The sequence below is a fragment of the Podarcis bocagei genome (assembly GCF_964188305.1).
Source record: "Podarcis bocagei genome assembly, chromosome: 11".
NCBI classification, from domain to species: domain Eukaryota; kingdom Metazoa; phylum Chordata; class Lepidosauria; order Squamata; family Lacertidae; genus Podarcis; species Podarcis bocagei.
Window position 1 is genome coordinate 35,131,293 of NC_138136.1, and position 23,738 is coordinate 35,155,030.

The window sequence follows — 23,738 nt, forward strand, 5'->3', positions numbered from 1 at the left end:
CAATTTTTGGGGTCTGCCCATTGAAATGAATGCCAGTGGAGAAGAAGATGGAGCGATTTGTTTCAAGGGAGTTTTGCGTTAGAACATTTCCCACTGAATTGGGCTTCTAAAAACCCATTTCCCCAAAAAACTAGTTTTCTTTTACTGTTTTTAAACCCTTTATAATTTACTCTAGCATGTTGATTTTTCTTGTAGAGTCTGCCCTATCACTGAAGGCTTAAAGCAACCTGACTTTCCCCCTCTTCCGGCAACCCTGTTGTTTGGTAGACTGAGAGCTCCTGCCCTGAGATGGTCAGAGGAGAACATCAGGCATGTAATTTTTTAATAAGATAAAATAAAATAAAATAGGGCCTTCTTTGTGGTGGTGCCCGCATTTTGAATGTTACGCAGTTCCATTGTCCCTGAGCTGTATTTTTGTACACTGCTTAAATATTAATAAGTTTGGAGATGTGTTTAAATAAATAATACTCCTGGCACCAATCCTGTATTCTTTAGAGTGCCAGGTTAAAACCATTTTATTTGCCAATGTATTTTAGATGATGGTGTTTGTTGAATGTTTTATTATATTGCTGGTTTGTGTTATGTTGTATAATGTGTGTGTTTTTTAATGTCTCTCCATACCACCCTGAAATTTATTTTTGAATGGTTTCGCAGTTGTTGGTTTATCGTTTCTAAACACTATTTGGTTTATCGTTTCTAAAATGAAGAAATAAAATTAAGGCAGGACCTTTACATAAATGGGATTTATTTCCGAGTAAACACACATTGAATTACACAGTTGCAGGTGATTTCCTCAAGTCAACCAAGTAACAATCTCAGAAACCAGACAATTAAACAAACAAAAAAAGGTGGGGACACAGGAGAGCATTGCGCAAGAGAACGGATCTCACTGGATAATTCGCAGGAGAACTTCCCTGTGGTTTGTGCCCCTCTTCTGCACCATCCATATAATTTTCATAGAACAGCTTTCGGCAGCCTGGTGCCTTCCAGATGTTTGGGACCACAACTCCCATAGCTTCCATCACCCGCCGTCAGCACAGTTGCCAAAGGTCCAAAATGGTCTGCTCAGTCCAGTTTCTGCCAGTTCCAGAGTAACAGCGCGATGCCATTCAAGTCCAACCGAGTTCGATGGCGCTTACTCCCGAGTAAATGCATCTAGAATTAAGGGGCTTACTTTCGAATAGGCATGTTTGCCCTGATAATTGCCCTGATAATTCAACTGCGGTTTCCTAGTGTAGGTAGGTCCCGCTAAACGCAGGATTTAATTTCTGTGTTCTTGGGTTGTTACTGTGGAAAGGTCTTTACGCCCCCGAAATGTATTATTCATCTCACTACTTTTATATCCTGTTTGACTGTCAGAAAACCTCAAAGCGGTTTACAAAAGGTCTTAATCCACCCAGGCCCGGACCAGATCTTCCATCCTTTCTGTCCTTTGGGAAGGGTTGGTTGGCGCTGGAGAAAAAGCAGTTCAGGCCGTTGTGCTAAACCCAGCCCGGTGACTTAATGGGGGTTGCTGGGGGAGATTTGTTGCTGCGGGGGGGAGAGGAAACGAAGCCGGATGCTGCAGCCTAGAGGTAACAACACCCAGTGGGTTTGGGCCACCAATACCACCGATGCTTAGCTAGCAGACACTCGCCCAGGCAGGTGGGCAAGCAGAGATTCTACCTCGGTGCGAGAGCTCAGCCGCTTTCCAGCTAGGAACATTCTTCTGCCGCCAGAGTTCAAGAGCGAGCGATATTTCCCCCGGTTCCTCCGTTGCCACTGGTTAAAGGGGCTTCCTCTAAGAGAGGTGGATCCCACCTTAAGGCAAAAATCAAGGCCAGCTCGCACGTGCTATGCTGATGCTGCGGGTGAATTTAGGAGTTTGATACTTACGTAAGTTCCATTTCGTGCAGCGGGAAAGTCGAGGCCCTTGAGTTTAAGCCAGGCCCTTGCAGGCTTGGGTTGTGGATTAGTTTGGAAGCAATACTTATGGGATGTTCTTCCGACTTCAACAGGAACCTCGAAACCTAATGTTGATATTTCTTCCTTTGCCTAAATAATAATTATTTTTTTGAAAAGCAGAAAAAATAATTCAGTTGCTCGCTTTACTTGGTTTGGATGATTCTAGAGATTTAAAGCGCTAGTTGTCAGCGTGCGCTTTAAACACTATCTAAAGCGATTTGGGTATTTTACTAAACAGTTCCCTTAAGGTTGGGAAGCTCCAACAACTTACTTCGTGTGACTATTAATGTATTTTTTAAAAAACGCACAGTACAATTTCTTGTACAGTACTTGTGGGGAGTTATAATAGTGATTCCGCAACAACGCAGAGCAGTTAAATTTAAACCCACTGCCAAATCAGGCATCGGATTAAGTGGACTGTAGTCCAGACTCCAGATAAGTTTATGCCATAATAAATGTGTGTCCTTAAAGTCCTTAAACACTAAGGATCCACAGGGCTCTTCTTTGTTTCAGTTAAACCTGTTGGCACAAGTGGAACATTCACCTCATGCATGTGTTTACTCAGAAGTAAATCCCACTGTGTTCCATGTGCACTGGATCGTCGGAGGTTTTTTCTTTCTTTTCTTTTTCCCCAAATGCAAACCTAACAGGTCATGGCAGAAGGCAAGACAAGGACTATATAAACAGAAGCAGTTGGCAAGGTACACAAAGCGACCTGGGAGGAAGCAGCTTCGAAGCACTCCATAAAATGAGATTGGCAGATGGCCGGCTTTATTTCTTACTGACTTCTCGTACATCGGGTATCATCCGAGTCCATTGATTTCAGTGGGCCTCCTCTGAGCAGGAGTAACGTCGGCGATCGCCCTGCGCCCGTGCATCAGCCAGATTCACACAACGCCGAAGGTGAACAGAAGGCAGTGAGCTGACGCTTCCTCGATTCTAGATGCCACAACTAAAAGCGGTCGAAGGCTGCCATCGAATGCACGTCGACTCGAGAGTCAAGTTCTGCTGAAGTCAATGGGACACCTCTGGACAAACACGTAAAGAGTTGCCCTGATTCAGGACAAAGGATGCTTCCTGCATACAGTTCAATGTATGTAGTTCGCGGGCAACTGGTTGGGGTTTTTGTTTTCTTGTTTGGGTTTAATTATTTACTTGTGTTTCATCTTGTATTTTATTTTGTGAAACGCCCTGATATCTTTTTTTTTTTTTTGAAGGGCGGTATATAAATTTTAATAATAATAATAGGAATCCAACCTAAAGGAGACGACACTTTTAATTATCCACTGATAATATTAAGCCTTCTACTTGGATTTCAACACCTTACTTAGGAAGTGGAAGGGTGTCTGACTTACTTTACCAAGAAAGAACCCTTGTCACGTGCACATAAAGTCTTTATTTGCTCCCCAGTCTCGTATTAAAACAGAGGAACCGGATCGCACATTCCGATGGAAGACATTTACTGGCAAGTTTATATACAGACCTTGGAAAGTTTTTCCAACGCACTTTTATCCAGAGGAATGACTGAACAGCGCCAAGCCCAGTTCCCCATAGAAATAATTTCCTCTCTAATCATTTCTCTATATTGGGGATCTGAGAAATCTCTCGATCTGGCGAACGGGCCAGATTCAAATTGCACTCCTTGGCAATCTCTCACCTGAGAGCAAGCGAGCAAGGCTTGCTTCGGAAGGCAAGATGCCACCGGAGAACGGCCTGCTGGTTTTTCCCGGGCGGGGGAAAGGCGAATCTCTCTCCTGAACCCAGACCCGAGTTCTGCGGACCGGTCACGGAGCTTGAATTAAGCGAGGGATGTTTTGATTTCGACTCCTGCCTCGTGGCAGGCTGATTACTCCCGGAGACCCCAAAACGTTTGGAAAGGCCTCGGAGGCAGCTCGTGAGGTCTGGTCTTGGAGGCTCCTCCTTCTTCTCAGCCATGATGTGCCCTTGCCTTTATTGAAGACCAGAAGGTGCTGCTAAGCAGCCCGTTCATTGGGGCTTCCCTCGAGGCTCCTTCCCATCTGTTCTGCCTGCCCCCACAAAAAAAAATCCTCACAACTCCTGTCCCGGGAGAACCAGTCCCAGCTCCGAGTGGAGCAGCTGGAGCCCCAGGAGCTTTTTCGCCAGGAGCCCCTTAACCGTCAGCCCCCCAGAGACCCGTTTAATCTGACTGAAGTAGATTGAAACCACAGGGGAGGAACAGCGACACGGGGGGGGGGGGGCAAACTCTCGTTGGTGCCAGAGGAATTTGCGATCCATCATGGAAGCAAACACAAAAAACTCCCCTGAAATAAATGGGATGTGTCCTACTCAGAGTAGACCCATTTAACTCAATGGATATGACCAACGGATCCATTAATACCAATGGGCCTCCTCGGCTGTTGCTTGGTTTCATGCAACCCAATGATGCTGCTTTGGAAACTGATATTTCTTATTTATTTATTTGTCCCATTTTATTTATACTGCTATGCAAATAATGCTTGGGTCCAGTCTATCTGAAGGACGGTATCTCCTTAAATAAACCTGTCCGGACTTTTGGGGGACCCTTTTTTCCTATCCTGCCTCCATTATGAATGCACGTTTGATGAGGCCACGAGAGAGGGCCTTTTTATGGGAGAGGGCATTTTCCTTTCTCTTCTCTCAGACTGTGGAACTCCCTTCCACTGGAGGCTAGGCTGGTTCCTTTTATGCTCTCCCTTTTTCCAACAAATACTTTTTTGCTCAGACAGGCCTTTGGCCACTAACTAGCTGGCTGCTGTGGCAAGGTGCAGGGAGGGTGTTGTACCTTTCCCCCCTTTTGCTGCTAAATGATTGTGTTTAAAGTGCTTTATTATTATTTTAAAATCATATTGATTGTACGTTTCTAGCTGCAATTCATGCTGCAAGCCCCACCCTCTGATCCTATATTAGGAGAAAGGCGGTATATTAAATACACAAACAAATAAATAAACAAATATCCTTCATGGAGTACAATGGCTCACATCAACCCTATTGAATCGTTTAGTCTGAGAGACAGATACTGGCCTAAGATCTGTCAATGAGCTTCATTGTTTAAGCAGGAATTTGAATCGGGGTCTCTCTGTATTAAAATCACGCTTAGGATCAGGCTGCTTGTAGGTAAAGGATAATGAACCATACACCTCAGGACATTGTAGGGGAAATATTTGTGACTGGGAACAGGCAAGGCGCCCCTTTGAGGAAGGCAAACAACATTCAACCATTCCCGGCCCATAAGTGATTCTTATTGCGAACAGCACTGTGTCTTTGTCTCATCTGCGGCCTAAAATTAAAAGCCATTCATTTTTTAAATAGTCTTAAAACGCACTGTTTTTTTCTTTATGTAGAAATCTCAGATATGACTAACATGATCCGAACGTCATCTTGCCCTCTGCTGAAATCTCGACGATGCACTGAATGGAGCCTGAATTTGGCCGGGACTATCCAGGGAGAGGAAACGATCTTGAGGTCGTTTGTGGACATCTCTCTCCACGTGAAGCAACATTAAAAACGGGGAGTGGTGGTGGTGGGAGACAGAGAGAGAGATTGTTAGGAACGATTCATGGAGGGGGTTGGAGATAAATCTGCTCGTCTCTGAATGCCTTTTCCTAAAAACAGAATTCTGAGTTCCCCAGGGACACGGGTGGTCCGTAGGGCTAAGGTTCAAAAGGAAGAACTATTGCAGAGTTATTGTATGGAATTTACTAAAACAAAATGTGGAGATAATCAGGCTTATAAAAAATGTTAGGGCACGTTAATGGCTGATCAGCTATTAACAGCAGTTAACCATAATAGCTAAAGTGTGGGTTATATGACAGGCAAAATATTTCTGAATACTGGATGATCGTGACAACCTATAATGGGCAGAAGGTCTTTTGAAGACAGGTTACAGACCTGCCTACCAAAAAGGTAAGGGAAACACCAGTCCCTTACCGTCCCACTTCTCCCAACGGGACTTACTCGTAGGTAAAGTGTTTAAGGTTGGGTACTATCCTGAAGCTGAGGCATGGAGTGTTGCGGATTTTACATTTGTGACATGGCTCCTATGCATTCAGAAGGAAACCCCCCTTCCCTTCCCCCTTATGTCATCCTAAAGTTGCAGTCATGAATTGAAAAGTGAGTCCTCTCAGCTTCAAAAGGGCCTGGCACCGCACTTGAAATGTATTTCCACTGGACCCTAAACATATGGTTTGTTTGCTAGAAATGCCTGCAAACTGGAATCTCTTCGGAGCCACAAGACTTGGAAATAAAGCTCGCTGGTTTCTGTCTAACTTCCCAAACGGTGCGATGGGAAGAGCTATGCCAGCCCGCTCTTGCCCCGTCCTTCTGCTCACTCGACTGCACACACACTATAAAGTTCACCCCCCTCCAAGAATCTTGGGAGCTGAGATTTACGGAGCTTCGATTCCCAGAACCCTTAACAAACCACAGTTCCCAGGATTCTTGCGGAGGTGCTTTAAATGTATGGCCCCCTATGCAGTCTTTACCCTGGCTTTTGACTCTTGAGATGCATATTTTTAGGACACCACCTTATTGTATTGTAAGTTGCGTGGAACGGTTTCTGCGTTGTGTTTTAATTTTTGCAGAAGGGTGGGATTATTATTATTATTATTATTACTGCAATGAGGTCTGTGTCACAGAAGGCAAGGCAAAGGCTGCCTGGCTCAGAGTCCCAAGGCAAGCCCAGTAAGTTAAGACCCGTGATAGGTGCAAGGCCCGGCCGGTTCTCGGCTGAGGCCAGGGCGCATGTGGACAGTTTTCGACGTCAGAGGCGCTTGCGTGCGAGCCGCGGCTCATCCGCACGCAGGAGCAGCAGCCTGTTTCTGCAGGCGGGTTTTTGTCTTTTCTGAAAGCAGCCTCTGGCTCTGGATTTCCACTTTCACCCGCCCATCAAAATGCCTGCTGGACACTCATCGTCCTCTCCTGCAATTCCCATTCTTTCGAGAGCCTCTGTCTTTGTTTTAGAAGTCCCTTACCAGGAGCCAGGAATAAACACGAGGCGCAGCTTTCTTAGTGCATCTGGTGAATTTCCTCTGGAGGAGAAGCGGGGCGGGGGGAGTTGTTTCAGGGGCTCGCAGAGCTCCAGCAGGGAAAAATCCCAGAGGAAACAGACCCACAAGAAGAGCTGCAGGAGCATCTGTGCGAGGCGCATAAGCCGATGGCTGTGAACCACGACACGATTGCAACTGAAAGCCATATAAATAAACCATTTGCAAGTGTGCGGTTTGCATGCCTTTCTCTTAGTCTCATCAACCGATTCCCCATCCGCTACACGCCGATCTTTACACTTATCGCTCTGCATCTGGCTCTTGTTTATTGTAGCGGCGCAGATCCAACATTAATAGCTATCAGGCCTTGTTTCATTGAGAATAAAACAAAGAGAAGAGACGTTCAGACAGATGTGGACGCGTTTCCTCTTCCTTTCTCACGGGCCCGGCATGGGAGTGGGAAGATGCCACTAAAATCCAGGAGACTCGTGTTCAAAGTCTGGGGACAGGAAGGAGCTTCCTCAGCGAGCGCCGTGCTCAGCCTGATTTGTCTCTACAGTCGCGCATCAGCAAGGAGAGGCTCTAACCACTCACCTTCGCTCATGCGCAGCTGGATTCTATCTAGGCTGCCAGGATGAAAAGCGCCCAGGACCTTGACAATCTCTGGTCCTGTGAGTGCCTCCCTCCTCCGCTCAAAGTCAAGGTGAGGGGAGGTTTAAAAGCAGCTGGGTCACTTTTTCTTCAGGTCAAGCCTCTCGCGAAAGCGCCAACGTGGAGCCCCACCGCACGCTTACTAGAAAAAAAGCGAGTTTCCAGTTGGCCTTACTTCCGAGTAAACCTGCACAGCGACACTCGTTGCTTCACGGTGCTTTTGAGATGCTAGCGTTCTACACACCAAACAAAGTCTGTGTTCTGACGACTTAATATTTTTTTTAAAAAAAAGAATCGCAAGGGTGTGTATTTACGAGATGGTGGAGTTTTAGTCTGAGGCCGGCAGACTCAAACAAGGCAGGGAGCACAAACTGAAACCCACCTGCCTGCGAAGAAATACTGTAAAAAGTCAAGCCTACGCGCGTTATTTATAGGCTCGCTCGCGGCCGCTTAGCCATACCATAAATACGCGTCTGCAAACGAGAGAGTCGACAGTCAAACTAAGCTAGGTAAAGTGGGATTGAGTTATGGGCACATAAATCCAAACTGGAAGGAACAGATGGTGGCCATGATCGCGTTTTACACCCACCCCACCCCGTTAAATAACGATAACGCCTTTCAGTGAAGGCGACAGGAATACTCACAGGGACTGACGCAGGAAGGTTTTAAAGGCTGGGAAGCGGAAACCGGGCCTCTTCTCTCTCTCTCTCACCGGCGCGGGCTGAAGGAGCCGGGCGCGCTTTCCTAGGCGATCCTCAGGTCGCGGTGGTGGAAGGAAGAAGATCTCCTAGTTTCGCCACGCAGTTTTCTTTTCGTCCCAAGACGCCGACCTTGCCGAGTCCGAGCGAGATCCGGATCCACCGGCGGAAGGCTCCCCTCCGACGTGGATGAAGGAGATAACTGAGAAGCTAGAAGGTGCAGGCCGTTTCCTCGCCCAGAAGGGACCTAAATCCTCAGGAGAAGCGGCACATTTATTAAGCACTAAGGACTCGCGGGTGTGGGGTCGGAAAGAAAAGACAAGCCTATTTGTTTACGCCATATTCATAAGAAAGACCGTTATGGCCCAATAGTTTGTCGAAAAATCACCTGCTCGGTTAAGCGGATACACATATTGATAGGGAAAATCAGAACCACCCGGTTTAAGTTAACCAGAAACATAGGAATTTACCCGTCCTCGATGCTAAGCACCTGGAATGGACGTCAACTCTAAGGATTTTTGAGGAACTTTCCTTCCAAAACAAGAAGACCTCCCGAATCCACAGTTCCAAAAGAAGTGTGACTTTGATGGCAGCCAAAACTGCACACATCCCAGGCACTTTTAGTCATTCCCTTCTCTCTTCCCAACCCCCGCCATTCCACCTAATGTTTCTCACTCGCCCTAAACCCAGTTTCTGTGGGAGCTCAGCTGGCGAATAACGCGGACCTTTTTTATATATAGAGATCCATGGATGTAACAAAAGGGAAGAAGAGCCCGGCATGTTGGGGAGAATTGCGTTTTTAAAAGCTAACTATGAACAATATTTGGGGGCGTCGAGGGAGAAACAGCAGCCTAACCGAACATGAATAAATCACAGAACTATTTAGAAAACACACACACACACACACAAAAGCGGAGAGAAGCCTTGCTGGTTCAGAGGCGCCGTGTGTGGCATTCGTAAAATGCTTGCCTGCCTACAGAAGGGCTTCATTACGCTCCCAATAGATAACATTTGGTAAAGTCCATCCCCAGATTAAAACGCTACATAATGGCACCGTAAACGAAGTCGTGGCTTTTTGTGTGGTCTTTGTGGGGGGTGGGGAATGGAAACATTAGCCTTTCCCTTAGCCCAGCCATTCCCTCCCAATTCAGCCCCAGTAATTCGCCTTCTCTCCGGCCCGCGGGGGATCTGATGAAGGGCCGGTGGGCGGCGAGAGGAAGGCGGGTGAATGAATCCGCACTTTGTACTTCGGGGAGAAAAGAAGAGGAGGAGGAGGAAGGTGGGCTGCGAGGGCGCTTTGACACCGTCCCACCAGCTTGCTTTTTAGGGCCCAAGCCTCTCCACCCGGCTTGATCTCTTTCGCTGCGCCTTCAAAGCGAAAGGGGACCCCGGGGTCCATTTGCATGCCAGTGGGGAGCCCCTGTTCAAACGAGGTTGCTCGGAGTCCCATCAAAGGCTGCTCGGCCTTTGTTGCAGCAGCACCTGCTTGGGCAAACAGAGCCAGCCAGCAGCAGCAGCAGCAGCAGCAGCAGCAGCAGCAGCAGCCATAGCCTTGCTAGGCCCTTCTTGCTGGCTAAACTACCCTCCCAGGGCCGCCAGCCAGTAAGCAAGGCAAAAGAGAACGGTGCTGAGAAGCCGAGCCCCCCCGCCCCCCCGGAGAAAGCCCAGACATAACAAACACGACAATGTTGCGTCGGCCAGTTTGGAACCAGACTAAACACTCGCCTGCCCTCGTTTCCCCCGTACTAGCGGTTGCAAAGCAATATTTCCAACTCCGAGCTGCTTGTCAGGTGGAGGCCGCTGCCCAGATTGCACAGCCAATTGCTGATATCAGAAATGCAAGCCAGCGAATTGGGGGGGGGGGGGAGAGAGAGCTCCCTCGCCACAAACCTTAGAACACGATTTGCCTCTTAAGGAAGCCCAGGGGGAAACGCCAGGCACGCACACCCCGAGCATCACTATGAAGTCTCACGCCCTGAACCCAGGAGCGTTTTCCTCCCTCCTCCGCCTCACCAGGGGCAAACTAGGCTTTATTTTACCCGGGTCAAAGACCCAGTTTGGGCACAATCCCCCCCCACGTGCATTTGCGCGCGCGCACGCGCACACACACACACACACACACACACACACAGAGGTTGGGAGCCTCAGTGGCTAGTCCCCCGTAGCTATGGCTCTGGCCTCACTGTTTTGCTGTTCCTGTTGTTGGTAAACAAAAAAATGAAAAATAAAATCACAAGATTACGAACTGGCTTGTGGAAGCCTTTTTTCAGGTTTGTGTGTATGTGTGTGGAATCAGATTATTGTGGTATTCTGGCTCTTTAGGAAATAATAATATTTACCCAAAGAAAGGGGCGCCGGGGTTTTCAACAGATCATCCTAAACACGAGTTACCCATGACTTGGAGGGGGGGGCGGGGGAATTGTATAGATTTCAGTTGGGAACATCCTTTCTGGGAAGCATCTTAAGACCGGAAACTTATTTAGAAGCAAGAGTCAAGGGAGAGGACGGGATGTTTTTACTTCCAAGTCAACGTGTGCCGGAGCGAGGTATTGAATTTTCAGAAATATCACTATCACCTTCTAACTCTGAATCCTCCCGGTGAGTCGTTAGAAATGAGGCACACAGATCTGAAGTTTTGCGGGACAGCTCCTTCAGGAGGGTGGTGGAAGTCAGCCGCGTTGAAGTCTGCGCAATTTCACTTCCAGGCGAACGAGCTCAGGGCAGGCAGAAGGGTCCGCTTCCTGTTTTCGCTGGCTGAGCACCTGCCACTTCCGGCATGCCACCACGTTTTTACAGAGATGATATGGAAAACTTCGTTGAAAATCTGTGGCTGCTGCAAGATTCCAGGCCCTGCGACCTTACCTAGCTGGGAGTACGTCTCAGGGGGTTCAGCGGGATTTACTTCAAAGTAGACATGCACAGGACTGGTAAGGTATTTCTCCTAGCACACGCCTTGCCCAAGTGCCCTTTGATATTCTCCATTGGTTACAATAACCTCACGATGCGAAAAAGAACTTAAATCGCACCACCTATTTGTGCACTTAAAAAAGAAATAAACGTAGAGCGTAAACATTCTTAAAACGACTTCATAAATCACCTATACTGATGTGCAATACTTTCCCAAGTTTTTGTTCTGCAAGGAAATGAGTTGCATAATGTTGTTTATTTGCTTTCCTGAAAGGAGCACTTATATGCTGATCTTGAACACGCCTCAAAAACTCACCGACTTTTAGCACATTTTTTTAAAAGTTGGATTTCGACAATTACTGCATTAATTCAAAATAATAATTCCAACTCTGCGCTCCTAGAAGGCTAATCCTGTCTTACAATCTTGTAAAATAATAATAATAATATATGAATTCGCAAAATCCTTAAAAGGGAGTACTTCCTTCACCTCAATAAAGTAGTCCTCTTCAGGTTTGGGAAAAGTAGTGTCAGAATCCAAAAAATACTTGCGGGGGGGGCTATTCTTATTTGCAATGGAACTAAAATGTAGAACCCAAGTATTGAAACCGATCATTATGAACACTGATTTATATATATAACGTTTTAATTGTTCAGCATCCTCATAAGCGACAAACCACCTCATACTTGTCTACCATTCTTTCAAATATTTAAAAGCAAAATGTGCTATACTTATTGTCACCATAAACTTTAGCATAACTTCTTTTCTCTTTAATGCAATACTTTAATGATGCCCACATAGCGGGGTGACTGCAGTTCTAGTGTGATTACCTTGCAAGGTGGGCACTTATTTGCGACACCGTCATAAAAACCTAAAAACCACAAACAATAACCCTCCCCCCCCCCATTATCTATTGTATAACCCTGGAGCGGGAGGAAACCCATAGCAATTGTGATGCGGTTGCAATGTAAAATACACTTTAGAAGTTCTTAAAAGAATCTACATTTATTTGATTCAAATACAAAAAAGGTGTATTTATAGAAGATTATAGCCTGCAGAAGGCTGAAATTATCCATCACCAAAACAGTTACTTTGTTTTCTTTGGTTAGTCATTGCTTGGGTTTACCCATGTATTTTTAAAATTTATTTGTGAAGGCTTGAAAATCGTATTATCACTGTTTGGAATAACATAGCAGTTCCTAAACCAGGTTCCATGAGTGAGTGAAGTTTAATGCGGTCCAGAATTTAAGCTGGTTGGCGTCATGTCTGACTAGAAAGCAAGTCCCTTTCATTCCAGCTGAACTTCCCCAGAGAGAATTTTCAAGATGGCCGCGATCCTGAGTACCTATTTAGAAGCCCAACTGAAAGCTACTAAACCCGCATGTTTAGGGTACCAGTCCCATTGAGCAACATGGGGTCCAACATTAAATGAAGGGATGGGGGGTTAAGTAAAAGGGGGCGCCCTCCAACATTGCTAGATTGTGGAGGATTCTTCTGAGTTAATTATTTGGTGGAAAGACATTTTGCACTCTTTCTTTTCAAGCACAGATTATTAATCTACCCTGGATTAATTATTTTTTTAAAAAAAATCGTATTCCCAGGATCATAATTATAGGTTAGAAGTTCATAGGGCAAAGCACTAAATAGGTGAAGGTCTAAAGCCAATTGTGGAATTAATTTTGTTGAAAATTTATTGCTTTATTTTCAAAAATGTGTAAAAAAAAAGTGGTTTTTTGTTGTTTTTGTTTTACAATTAGAATGGTACAATAATACTCGGCAGTAATTTTAACAATATTCCTGGTAAAGAATATGCACAAAGTATAAAAGAAAAGAAAAACTCCACAAGCCTATTATGATACAAAAACAAACACAGGTTAAAATAAGAATTGATAATCTCGACTTTCTTCTGTGTAAACATGTTAATTTTTTTTATATATAAAAGTACATAAGACAAGTGAACTACAATGAAAGAAGATGGGTAAAGCTTCTTTTTGTCGTCCCCCCTTACTCCTATTCATCGTTATTATTTTTTTGGGGGGGATTGTTGTAGTTTAGCTGTAATTTAATTTAATCCTTGGACCCGGTAATCTCTGCCTTGGAATGATTTGCTTAGAATGCGCGTGTTTGTTAAAGGAAATAATTAAGGGCCACTTCTTTGACATTTAATCTTTCTGCCTATGCAGCATATCGAAATGGCTTTGCATAAATAGGAGGTACTGAAGAGGACCGAGCCAGGTGGGCCGAAAGACAAAACAAACAAACAAACAAACAAACAAAATGTGGCCTAAATAAAAAATAGAAACAAAAAGTTTCTTTGCCTTCTTTAGCCGGAAAAAAAAGCAAAAACAGCCCCACTGGGTCCTACCTTCGGCAAGACAGTTTTTTGTGTGTTTTGTTTTTAACAATTGGAAATCCTAGCAGTAAAGTTCTCGACGTTGGCCAAGGCTGCCCCTTGGTGCAGAGTCCCCAGCGAGGCGGCGACGGAAGAGGACGGAGGCGGCGGCGAGGCGAGCGCAGGCGACGAGGCCATCAGGGACCTGGCCAGGACCGGCAGAACGGCCGCCTGCGAGGCGCAGCTGCTGGCGGCCAGGGGACTCAAGCCACCGCCGCCGCCGGCGCCGCCGATGATGCTCTCGATGGAGAAAGGCGACCTGGCCAGCGCCGAGCTGCTGCTCTTGGCGGCCGCCGCCTGCAAGGAGGCCGCGAGAGACGGGCTGAGCTGCGCCGGGTAGCCGAAGCTGGTAGTCCTGGCCAGGTCGGCCGCAGGAGAGGCGGCAGCGGGAGGCAGCAGCGCGGGCGGCGCAGCCGGCAGGACGGGCCCGGCGGCCGGAGGAGGCGGCGGCCGCGCCTGGGGCTGGAAGGCGAAGAGAGCCGAGGGAGGCGGGTAAGGCGGCAGCTGCAGGCCGTAGGCGCAGCTATAGGGCCCGTAAGCGAAGGGGGCAGGCGGAGGCGCGGGCGGCGGGTGCTGCTGCTGCCGCGGCGGCGGCGCCTGGTTGGGGTGTTGCTGCGCCGCTTGGAGGAAGGCGGCGGCGGCGGCGGGCTCGAGCCCCCTGAGGAGCAGGTCGGGCGGCTGCAGCAGCGGCTGCCTCTTGAAGCGCTTCCTCCGGCGCAGGAAGGAGCCGTTGTCGAACATGTCGGCCGACTCCGGGTCGAGCGTCCAGTAGTTGCCCTTGCCCGGGTTGCCCGGCTCGCGCGGGATCTTGACGAAGCAGTCGTTGAGCGACAGGTTGTGTCGGATGGAGTTCTGCCACGCGGGGAACTTCTCGCGGTAGTAGGGGAAGCGGGCGCTGATGAACTCGCAGATCTCGCTCAGCGTCAGGCGCTTCTTGGCGCTCTGCAGGATGGCCATGGTGATGAGGGCGATGTACGAGTAAGGCGGCTTCACCAGGCTGTTCTTGGCGCCCGCCGAGACGCCGGCGCCCCCTGAGGCGCTTCGGAAAGAGCCCTGAGGGGAAGAAGAAGAAGAGGAGGAAGAAGACGAGGAGGAGGAGGAGGAAGGCGACCCGGAGCCGGGGGACTCTCCTCCTGGCCCGCGCGCCCCGGGCGCCTCAGGCAGCGAGGCGGCCTCCTCGTCCTCGTCCTCCTCGTAAGGCCGGCGGCGGAGGGGCTCGTCGTCGTCGTCCTCGTCGTCCTCGTCGTCTCCCTCGTCGTCGTCGTCGTCCCCCTCGCCCACCACGTCGATGTCTGTCTCCTCAGCCAAGGCAGACGCGGCCTCGGACATCTCCGCGCTCAGAGTCATCGCGGGGCGCAGCCGGGCATGGGAGGAGGGGGCTGCCTGGCACAAGGCTGGCGGGGCGGCGAGGGGAGGGCGCCCCGGCTGGGCTCACACGCTTCGCCCCCCGCCGGCCCGCCCGCCCGCCCGCGCTCCCGCCTTCACGCCACGGCCGGAGAAGACAGCGGCGCGAGCGAGGCCGGCGGCGACCAGCCTCTCCAGCTGGGCACCTCCTCGGCGCTTCCCTCTTCCTCGTCGTCCTCCTGAGGAGAAGGCGCTTGCTTGCTGCTGCCGCCGCCGCCGCCGCCGCCTCCCTCAGACATGAATGGGTCCAGGGTGGGAAAGGGAGAGCGACTACTATTGGGGAGGGAGAGCGGCGGGCGAGGCGGGCGGGGACGGGGTGGGGGGAAGAGGAGGAGGAGGAGCGGGCGGCGCCCGCGAAGTCTTGAGCAAGATCTTGGCAGCGCCCGGGCTGAGGCCGAAAGGGGGCGGCCTTTCCTCCTGCCCGCCCGCCCGGGAGGGGGCCGTCACGTGGCTGGAAACGTCACAGCCGCCGCTGAGAAAACATTCCAGGAATAAAAAAAGAAAAGAGGCGTGCGGAGGGGGGTGGGAGAGAGAGACTCGGAATTGCGAGCGGGAGAGGAGAGCAAATAAATAAATAAGCGCCCATCTCGCGCCTTGAATAGCCCCATTGTTGAGTTTTAGGGTGGCGGAGGGAGCCGGGAGAGGCAGCCCTTCCATCTCCAGCGGGCTACTGCTATCCAGTCAGCCTTGATCCCCTGTTTCACCACCCAGCTCCACCTCGACGGACCTTTCTGGCTTGGAAACGGGGTGTGTGTCTAATATACAGGTCCTGTATACCTGAAGGAGAGTCTCCACCCCCATCGTTCAGCCCGGACACTGAGATCCAGCGCCGAGGGCCTTCTGGCGGTTCCCTCATTGCGAGAAGTGAGGTTACAGGGAACCAGACAGAGGGCCTTCTCAGTAGTGGCGCCCGCCCTGTGGAACACCCTCCCTTCAGATGTGAAGAAAAGAAACAGCTATCTTCTCTTTAGAAGACATCTGAAGGCAGCCCTGTTTAGGGAAGTTTTTTTTATATTTGATGCTGTATTGTTTTTAAGGATAGGGACCCGCCCAGAGTGGCTGGGGAGACTCAGCCAAATGGGCGGGGTATAAATTATTATTATTATTATTATTATTATTATTATTATTATTATTATTATTATTATAGCCGCCTTTGGAACGCCAGGACTCCACCGACACTATCCGATTCCCCCCCCCCCCAGAGAAAGAGAAAACGCTCGATCTGACCGAGGTGAGAGAGGTCTCCAGGCCCGCCCTGCGTAACGCAGCTGGCGAGGAGGAGGCAGGCAGGAGGCGGCCCCGCGGAGGTGCTCGTCGTCCCACCCCTGGACCGGACAAGCGGGTTTCCTGGTCGTGGGAAGCTGGACGGAGTGCCGCGTTTGTCAGAAGCCTGTGCTCCTCCTGCCGAGCTGAGTTTACGCCGGGGAACCGGGGACTGTCGTCCGCGTCTCCGGTGCGCTGTCAAGGGCTCCAGCTACACGCTTGCTGTCGAGGAAAAGGAGGAAGGCGCACGCAAACACACCAGGGGAAAAAGGTTTTAGGTCCAGCAACCATTTGAAAGGTTGCTCCCAGTCCCCTTAAGTGATCGTGTGCAAATAATTCCAGTGAAATTCGTCAAGAACTTTTCCAAGCTGGGTCCTCCGCATATGCAGCCGAAGGACACGATTCTGCGGGGACTTCTCCTGCGCAAGCAACGCTTCCCATTCATTTCAAGGAGGGGGCGTGTGCGGGACAACTTCCCGAGGGCTTGTTGTTCCGAAAGAAACCGCTCTTAAAGAATAACAAATTATTTCCCCCCGGAAACAGACGACGGGGATTCGAAGCTAGAAATGTTCCAAATTGAAGAAAAGAAAATTAAACGGAGAATGTGGGAGATGAATAAGATCCAATTTATGTGAAGCACATGAAAGTATTTGGTTTACACACACACACATTCTATTTTACACCGTAGTGAAAGCAAAAGAACGCAATAGAAGGATATCAAAATAAGAGCTCGACACTCTGATCCTAAATGAATTCCCTCAGAAATTCCAATGGAATTAAAGAGAGTTCGCCAGAACAGGTTTGGGAGAGCAGAGAGCGCCTGATATTGTCATTCCTTTTATTCATTTGTTTCCGCGAATTTTTCCTGCCCGGTGAAGAAACCTGATCGTCACCGGTATCCTAAAGTTCAGGACCTAGAATAAACCTCTCGGAAAATCTTATTTATTTCCTTGCATCTTTTACTTCCGACCAGAAGTCTTCAGAAATTATAGCTGCTTCACTGTTCTTAACGCTGCAGTCCATTAAGGGTGATTTAAAATATGGTTTGTTTGGGGATTTAATGAATAATTTATCACACGAGAGGTGTGTGTGTGTGCGTGTGTGTGTGTGTGTGTATACACACACACACGCACGCACGCGCGCACACACACGCACGCACGCGCGCACACACACGCACACACACACACACACACATATATATATATATATATAATGGCCAAGGTTTTCTCAAAAAATAACTAACATATGAAACACGTTTCTTTTAAATCAGAACATTATTTACAATACACTGAATACAATACTACCCGCACAGCACAATCATTTGCCATATTTTTTTGGGGGGGGGGTGTGATAGTGTCGCATATAAAGAGTTTATCCTGAATAAAATATAATGATAGGAAACTTTCCCACAGATTCCTACCGCCCCAAAATATGACCAAAGGTTCCTGAAGTGAAATGCTGTCCTCGTACCGGGAAGCCTAACTACTTTCTGTAGGAAGAAGATGCACATTTAGCAAATGAGTGAAAAGACAGAAGTCCCGCTTTTTCGTAAAAGTGTTCCAGGCGGTTTACAACACCATAATTTGGAGCCATCTAAGTGGTGGGATTCCCCCCTCCCCAAATTACGCCTGTAGCTTGGCCTTATGATCAGCCAGAACTCAGGCTGTCAAAATACAGTTAAGAATTAACAGATGTCACGAAAGTCGGTGGCGAAAGTCCCACATATCTTAACCGAGCGGGGCTTTAACATCAGGTCCTTCTAGTCAGGCTTGTTTGCCAACTAGTTTTATCACCAAATATTTTAGAATAAAACACCTACTCTCACAAGGAGTCGGGCATGGAGAAACGAACAATTTATAGCTATTTAGGATGATGAGTAAGAAAGCAAGACGTTTATTTCCCTCTTATACAGCTTTTTAAAAAGAAATATACCAAGTTGAAAAGTCTTCTACAGTGATGATGATGATGATGATGATGGTTTCACTTTTCCAAATGTTTAGTGTTTAGGTTGGAAGTAGGTGACCTGCGAGAGGCAGACTTAGAAGAATTTAGTTGGAAATGTCTGATATTATGGGGTGCTAAGGAATTGCAGAAGGATACTATACCAAAGTCTTTAAATGCAACTGAAGAATGTATCTAAATTGGGATGGAAGCGGGTGCATATTTGCTTGGTAGTAAGTCGCAATGCAATCAAGAGGGCTTACACCCAAGCAAGCAAGCAAGCAAGCAAGCGGGTCTCAGCTTTGCCGCCTGAGAGTGAAGCCTGAACTTATTCTCATTCACATCGCTGAGACTTGAAAAGGTTCATCTGGAAGTGGAAGATGTCTAAGAGAGCCAGGCAGGCGTAAGTCCCACCATCGTAGCCTCAACCTGAAAGCATTTAATTGGGCACGAACCTCACCAATTTCAACAAAACATCCCTCCAAGTAAACGTGCTTAGGATCGCAGCCTAAACACCAAAGAAGAAGAGCCAAGATTAAAATACTGGGCGATCAGGTGAAACCCACCAAAGGCCCTCAGTCAATCAGACACAGAAATTCTACCCATTTCCTTTGGAAAGCTGCCTGCTGGAGATCTTACTTTTAGGTCAAGCCTGATCTCACCTCGGGTCGTATTTCTGGGGAAGAGAAGGTTGTATTGCTTTAGCGAAGCTCTCCCGCTCTTAAATGCTGCTGGAGAGCCGCTTTTCCCAACGTGGCGCCCGCCAGGAGTTTTGGACTCCAACCCCACCAGCGGCTGGGGATCATGGGAGTTGTAGTCCAAAGCATCCGGAGAGCGCCAGGAAGGCTGCTTTGGGGCTCCCTGTTGTAGCTCATCGATCACATCTGTCTCTCACCCTTCCTCCAAAACCTCGGTGGGGGAGGCGAGGCAAGCACCCAAGGCCACCCCCCATGAGAGGGGCGAGCAGAGGGGGATGCGGGAGTGTGGAGAGACGGGAAAAGGCCCGGTGCCCAAAGGAGGGCACTGCCAGGCTCTCCAGAAACTCCCAGCGCAAGGAAGGGAGCAGCGTCGTCATGGCCTTTGGGCTAAATCTTTGCTTGCTTCAGACGGTACCTTGCGAGTGAGCTTGCATCCTCCCTCTAGTGGTTGTCTTGCGCAATTACCCGCCTTCCCTCCTGGCGCAGCAAATCTTTTTACCTTATTTTTTCCGGAGGTCCGACCTAGCAGGTGAAGAGCGCCATCTAGAGGCCACGGGCCCGCAGGGAGCGACGGGCTGCTGCGCGAAACTTGACCGGTCTCACCGAGGGCGAATGCAAGTCAGACATTAAAAAGCATTGCCATTAGGCGTCCTCACGGCAGATTGCTTTAGACGCCTGTTGAAAACCGCTTTGCTTCTGTCAGCCTATCCAGACGCACGATGGGAGTTAGTCCGGGAGTGTAACCCGAGGGTTTGCCAAGCATATTGGAGTCAGAGCGGTGTGGTGTTTAGAGCGTTGGAATAGATGGTCAATTCTGCCCTCAGCCAAACACTATATTCATGCGTAAACCAGGGGCGAAACGAGGCTTTATTTCACACGGGTCAAAGACTAACTTTGGCACCCTCCCACGCGCAGCGGGAACCTCTGGAGGCTTCACCCAGGGCAAAAAACCTGGCTAGCTCCCCCCCCCCCCCGCCTAAACTACCTTACAGGGTTGTTGTGAGGATAAAATATTGTTGTTGTTTAGTTGTGTCCGACTCTTCGTGGACCAGAGCATGCCAGGCACTCCTGTCTTCCACTGCCTCCCGCAGTTTGGTCAAACTCATGCTGGTAGCTTCGAGAACACTGTCCAACCATCTCGTCCTCTGTCGTCCCCTTCTCCTTGTGCCATCCATCTCTCCCAACCTCAGGGTCTTTTCCAGGGAGTCTTCTCTTCTCATGAGGTGGCCAAAGTATTGGAGCCTCAGCTTCACGATCTGTCCTTCCAGTGAGCACTCAGGGCTGATTTCCTTAAGAATGCAGAGGTTTGATCTTGCAGTCCATGGGACTCTCAAGAGTCTCCTCCAGCACCATAATTCAAAAGCATCAATTCTTCAGCAATCAGCCTTCTTTATGGTCCAGCTCTCACTTCCATACATCACTATTGGGAAAACCATAGCTTTAACTATATGGACCTTTGTTGACAAGGTGATGTCTCTGATTTTTAGGATGCTGTCTAGGTTTTGTCATTGCTTTTCTCCCAAGAAGCAGGCGTCTTTTAATTTCGTGACTGCTGTCACCATCTGCAGTGATCATGGAGCCCAAGAAAGTAAAATCTCTCACTGCCTCCATTTCTTCCCCTTCTATTTGCCAGGAGGTGATGGGACCGGTGGCCATGATCTTCATTTTTTTGATGTTGAGCTTCAGACCATATTTTGCGCTCTCCTCTTTCACCCTCATTAAAAGGTTCTTTAATTCCTCCTCACTTTCTGCCATCAAGGTTGTGTCATTTGCATATCTGAGGTTGTTGATATTTCTTCCGGCAATCTTAATTCCGGCTTGGGATTCATCCAGCCCAGCCTTTCGCATGACGAATTCTGCATATGTTAAATAAGCAGGAAGACAATATACAGCCTTGTCGTACTCCTTTCCCAAATATGTGCGGCTTTTTTGGGGGGCGGGGAGAGAAGTCATTGGAGGAAGAATGCATGAAAACGCCTCCTGCAACATGGTGATGAAACATTTGGACAACAGAGTCCTTGTCTCTTCTTGTTTTTGACTTGCTTCCTATTCCTTCATCCTTAGGTATGTGAGCTACATTATTTTCTTATTAATAGAAATGCAGAAACAAAGTAGGACATTCCAGTTTTCACAAAGTTTACAAGCAATTATTTCACAGGAGAGTGTTATTGAAGCAGAAAAGTTAACTTAATTTCTCTGATTTCTAACCTACTGCATATAAAAATGATACAAACTGATGAAAAACAGTATAGCGTATTGGGGTTTACTGCTTCCGCAATACTTCATTAAATGTGTTCCAAACCTGTTTTTCTTCTCCAGTATGTTAGGTTTGCCATGAGAGTGTAGTAGTCCCATAAATATCCAACCAGTCCTTCATAATATGCTGACTCCATTCTTCTTGCATAAAGTATTCCTGTCCACACCATAATATCCTAGCAGCAAGAGACTCCAAGGGTTCCAGGGTTTGGTTTCCTCGAACACAAGGTCAATAGAGACTGTGGTGTCTTAAGGATAAATTGTTTTATTTACACATATATACAACCTGAACATAGGGTGGAGGGACCCCAGCCGAACTTGCTTCCCTGTGAAGTTTCCAGGGAAGCCCCAACCACAGCCAACCCCAACCATGAACACATGTACAAACTGACAGACAACCAAGTTACAAAAACATGTAGAATTTCAAGCAATTAATGCACACTACCCCATGGATCTACTCCTGAATGGACATGCATAGAATTATGTTGTGAGGCCATTTTATGCAGACCCTGATGGTCCTATGAAGTTTTACTCAGTGTGGGAATATGCACATAGTAAGGAAAAGACGCGGGTGGCGCTGTGGGTTAAACCACAGAGCCTAGGACTTGCCAATCAGAAGGTTGGCGGTTTGAATCCCCACGAGGGGGTGAGCTCCCGTTGCTCGGTCCCTGCTCCTGGCAACCTAGCTGTTCAAAAGCATGTCAAAGTGCAAGTAGATGAATAGGTGCTGCTCCAGCGGGAAGGTAAATGGCGTTTCCGTGTGCTACTCTGGTTCGCCAGAAGCGGCTTAGTCATGCTGGCCACATGACCCAGAAGCTGTACGCCCCTCGGCCAATAAAGCGAGATGAGCGCCGCAACCCCAGAGTCGGTCATGACTGGACCTAATGGTCAGGGTTCCCTTTACCTTTACTAAGGAAAAGAAAACAAAGTTTTCAGGTCATAAGATAAATATATTCCAAGTAGTTTTAATTGCTTTGTAGGATGAGGGTCAAAGTTCCAGCAATGCTGTTCAGATACTCCTAGGAAACCCAAAAGAGGAACAGGATGGAGATCTGCACTCCCTTGTTTGCCATCAACATCTGGTAACCAAAGGTGCATTTGATTATCTGTATGGAACATTAATACATAGATGATTCATGTTTGACGCTTGTGTCTGGAAGTCATTCCAAGTCTGAGTGCATTTCACTGAAAGTACTATTTATTTTCCACAGAAATTAGCTTGCAAATAAGCATTTCAGAAACACTTGGTATATATTGTTACTTGCATCTTATGTTTATATAAGGAAAACAGAAACTCAAATAGGAACTGAGAACTGTTGTACCAGTGTTGGATTGCGTCTCATTAGTAATGTACTTTTTGCATCTGGTGATTCTGGCTAATGTTCTTGTTTGCGAGTTTGTAGCTCAGCCACATTCCTGGATGTAATACTGGGGTGCCAGGTGTTACTGCCTCCCCAACTCTCCCTGCAAGGAAAAAAGTGAGTATCAGGGAAGAAGGTTCACCTTGCTTATTGCTGTGCTTGTCTTCTTCTTGCAGGGAGCTCTTTTTCCATAGGGAAATATTTAAAAAGTGTGCATGTGGACTGAACTTTGATTTTACCTTTAGCGCTAAGAGTTTTCAAAATTGCTTTGACTAAAGCTGTTGATGATGATGCCAACAATCACTTTCATTTATTGCAACTTAGGTCTGTGTGGTGTGAATCAGGCTACCACAGGGATGGAATTCTAACTCAAGGTGGAGATATATGAAACACCAAAGACATTACAACTATCCAAGGCACCTCAGATGCCACAGGACTCTGGTTCAAATCCCCACTAGGCTATGAAGCTGAGTGAGCAATACAGGGCCAGTCATTCTCTCTCAGCCTAGCCTAACCCACCCTCACAGGATTGCTGTGAGGGTTAAATGGGCAGGGTAGGAACCATATGCAATGCCAGGCCTATTTTTCAAGAAAAAGAGGTGCTGCCGGAACCCTTGTGCTCTTATAATGGGCAATGGTGCCCACCTGAGAGGTGCTGTGAGTTCCAGTGAGTTCTGGCTGAAAAAAATGCCTGTGCAAATGCCTTGTGCTTCCTGGAGGTTAAACTAATGTATTAATTCTGGAGCATTCTGAACCCTGCTGTAGTACAGTGGTACCTTGGGTTACATACGCTTCAGGTTACGTATGCTTCAGGTTACAGACTCTGCTAACCCAGAAATAGTGCTTCAGGTTAAGAACTTTGCTTCAGGATGAGAACAGAAATCGTGCTCCGGCGGCACAGCAGCAGCAGCAGGAGGCCCCATTAGCTAAAGTGGTGCTTCAGGGTAAGAACAGTTTCAGGTTAAGAACAGACCTCCGGAACGAATTAAGTACTTAACCTGAGTTACCACTGTAAAGGTGTTAAACTGTATAGATATATAAAACAGAAAAGTAGACAGAAAGTTAATTATGTGAATACTTCAGTTGTGCTCTATTAACACAGAAACCTCTCAATAAGAACTAAATGGCCTTCACAATAAATAGGTAGGCTAGGCGACCAGTTTCCCTGGTTTTCCTAATAGTAGTAGTAATTTGTTTATTTATTAAATTCATATGCCACCCTATACCCACAGGTCTCAGGGCG

The 23,738-nt window shown here is 47.9% G+C and overlaps 1 protein-coding gene and 1 long non-coding RNA gene across 2 annotated transcripts; both read right to left on the reverse strand.

The window, feature by feature from the left end:
- Positions 1–730: 730 nt before the first annotated feature.
- Positions 731–9,699, reverse strand: LOC308597074. The gene is made up of 2 exons (XR_014012818.1): positions 8,222–9,699; positions 731–2,034 (listed from the first exon to the last, which is right to left on the reverse strand). It is a non-coding gene; the product is annotated as an uncharacterized lncRNA (long non-coding RNA).
- A 2,467-nt stretch (positions 9,700–12,166) lies between these two features.
- FOXD1 (forkhead box D1) lies at positions 12,167–15,019 on the reverse strand. The gene has a single exon (XM_081212516.1). It carries the CDS (start codon positions 14,917–14,919, stop codon positions 13,579–13,581), a length of 1,341 nt encoding a protein of 446 aa, XP_081068642.1. The 5' UTR covers positions 14,920–15,019; the 3' UTR covers positions 12,167–13,578.
- Between the last annotated feature and the right edge of the window lie 8,719 nt (positions 15,020–23,738).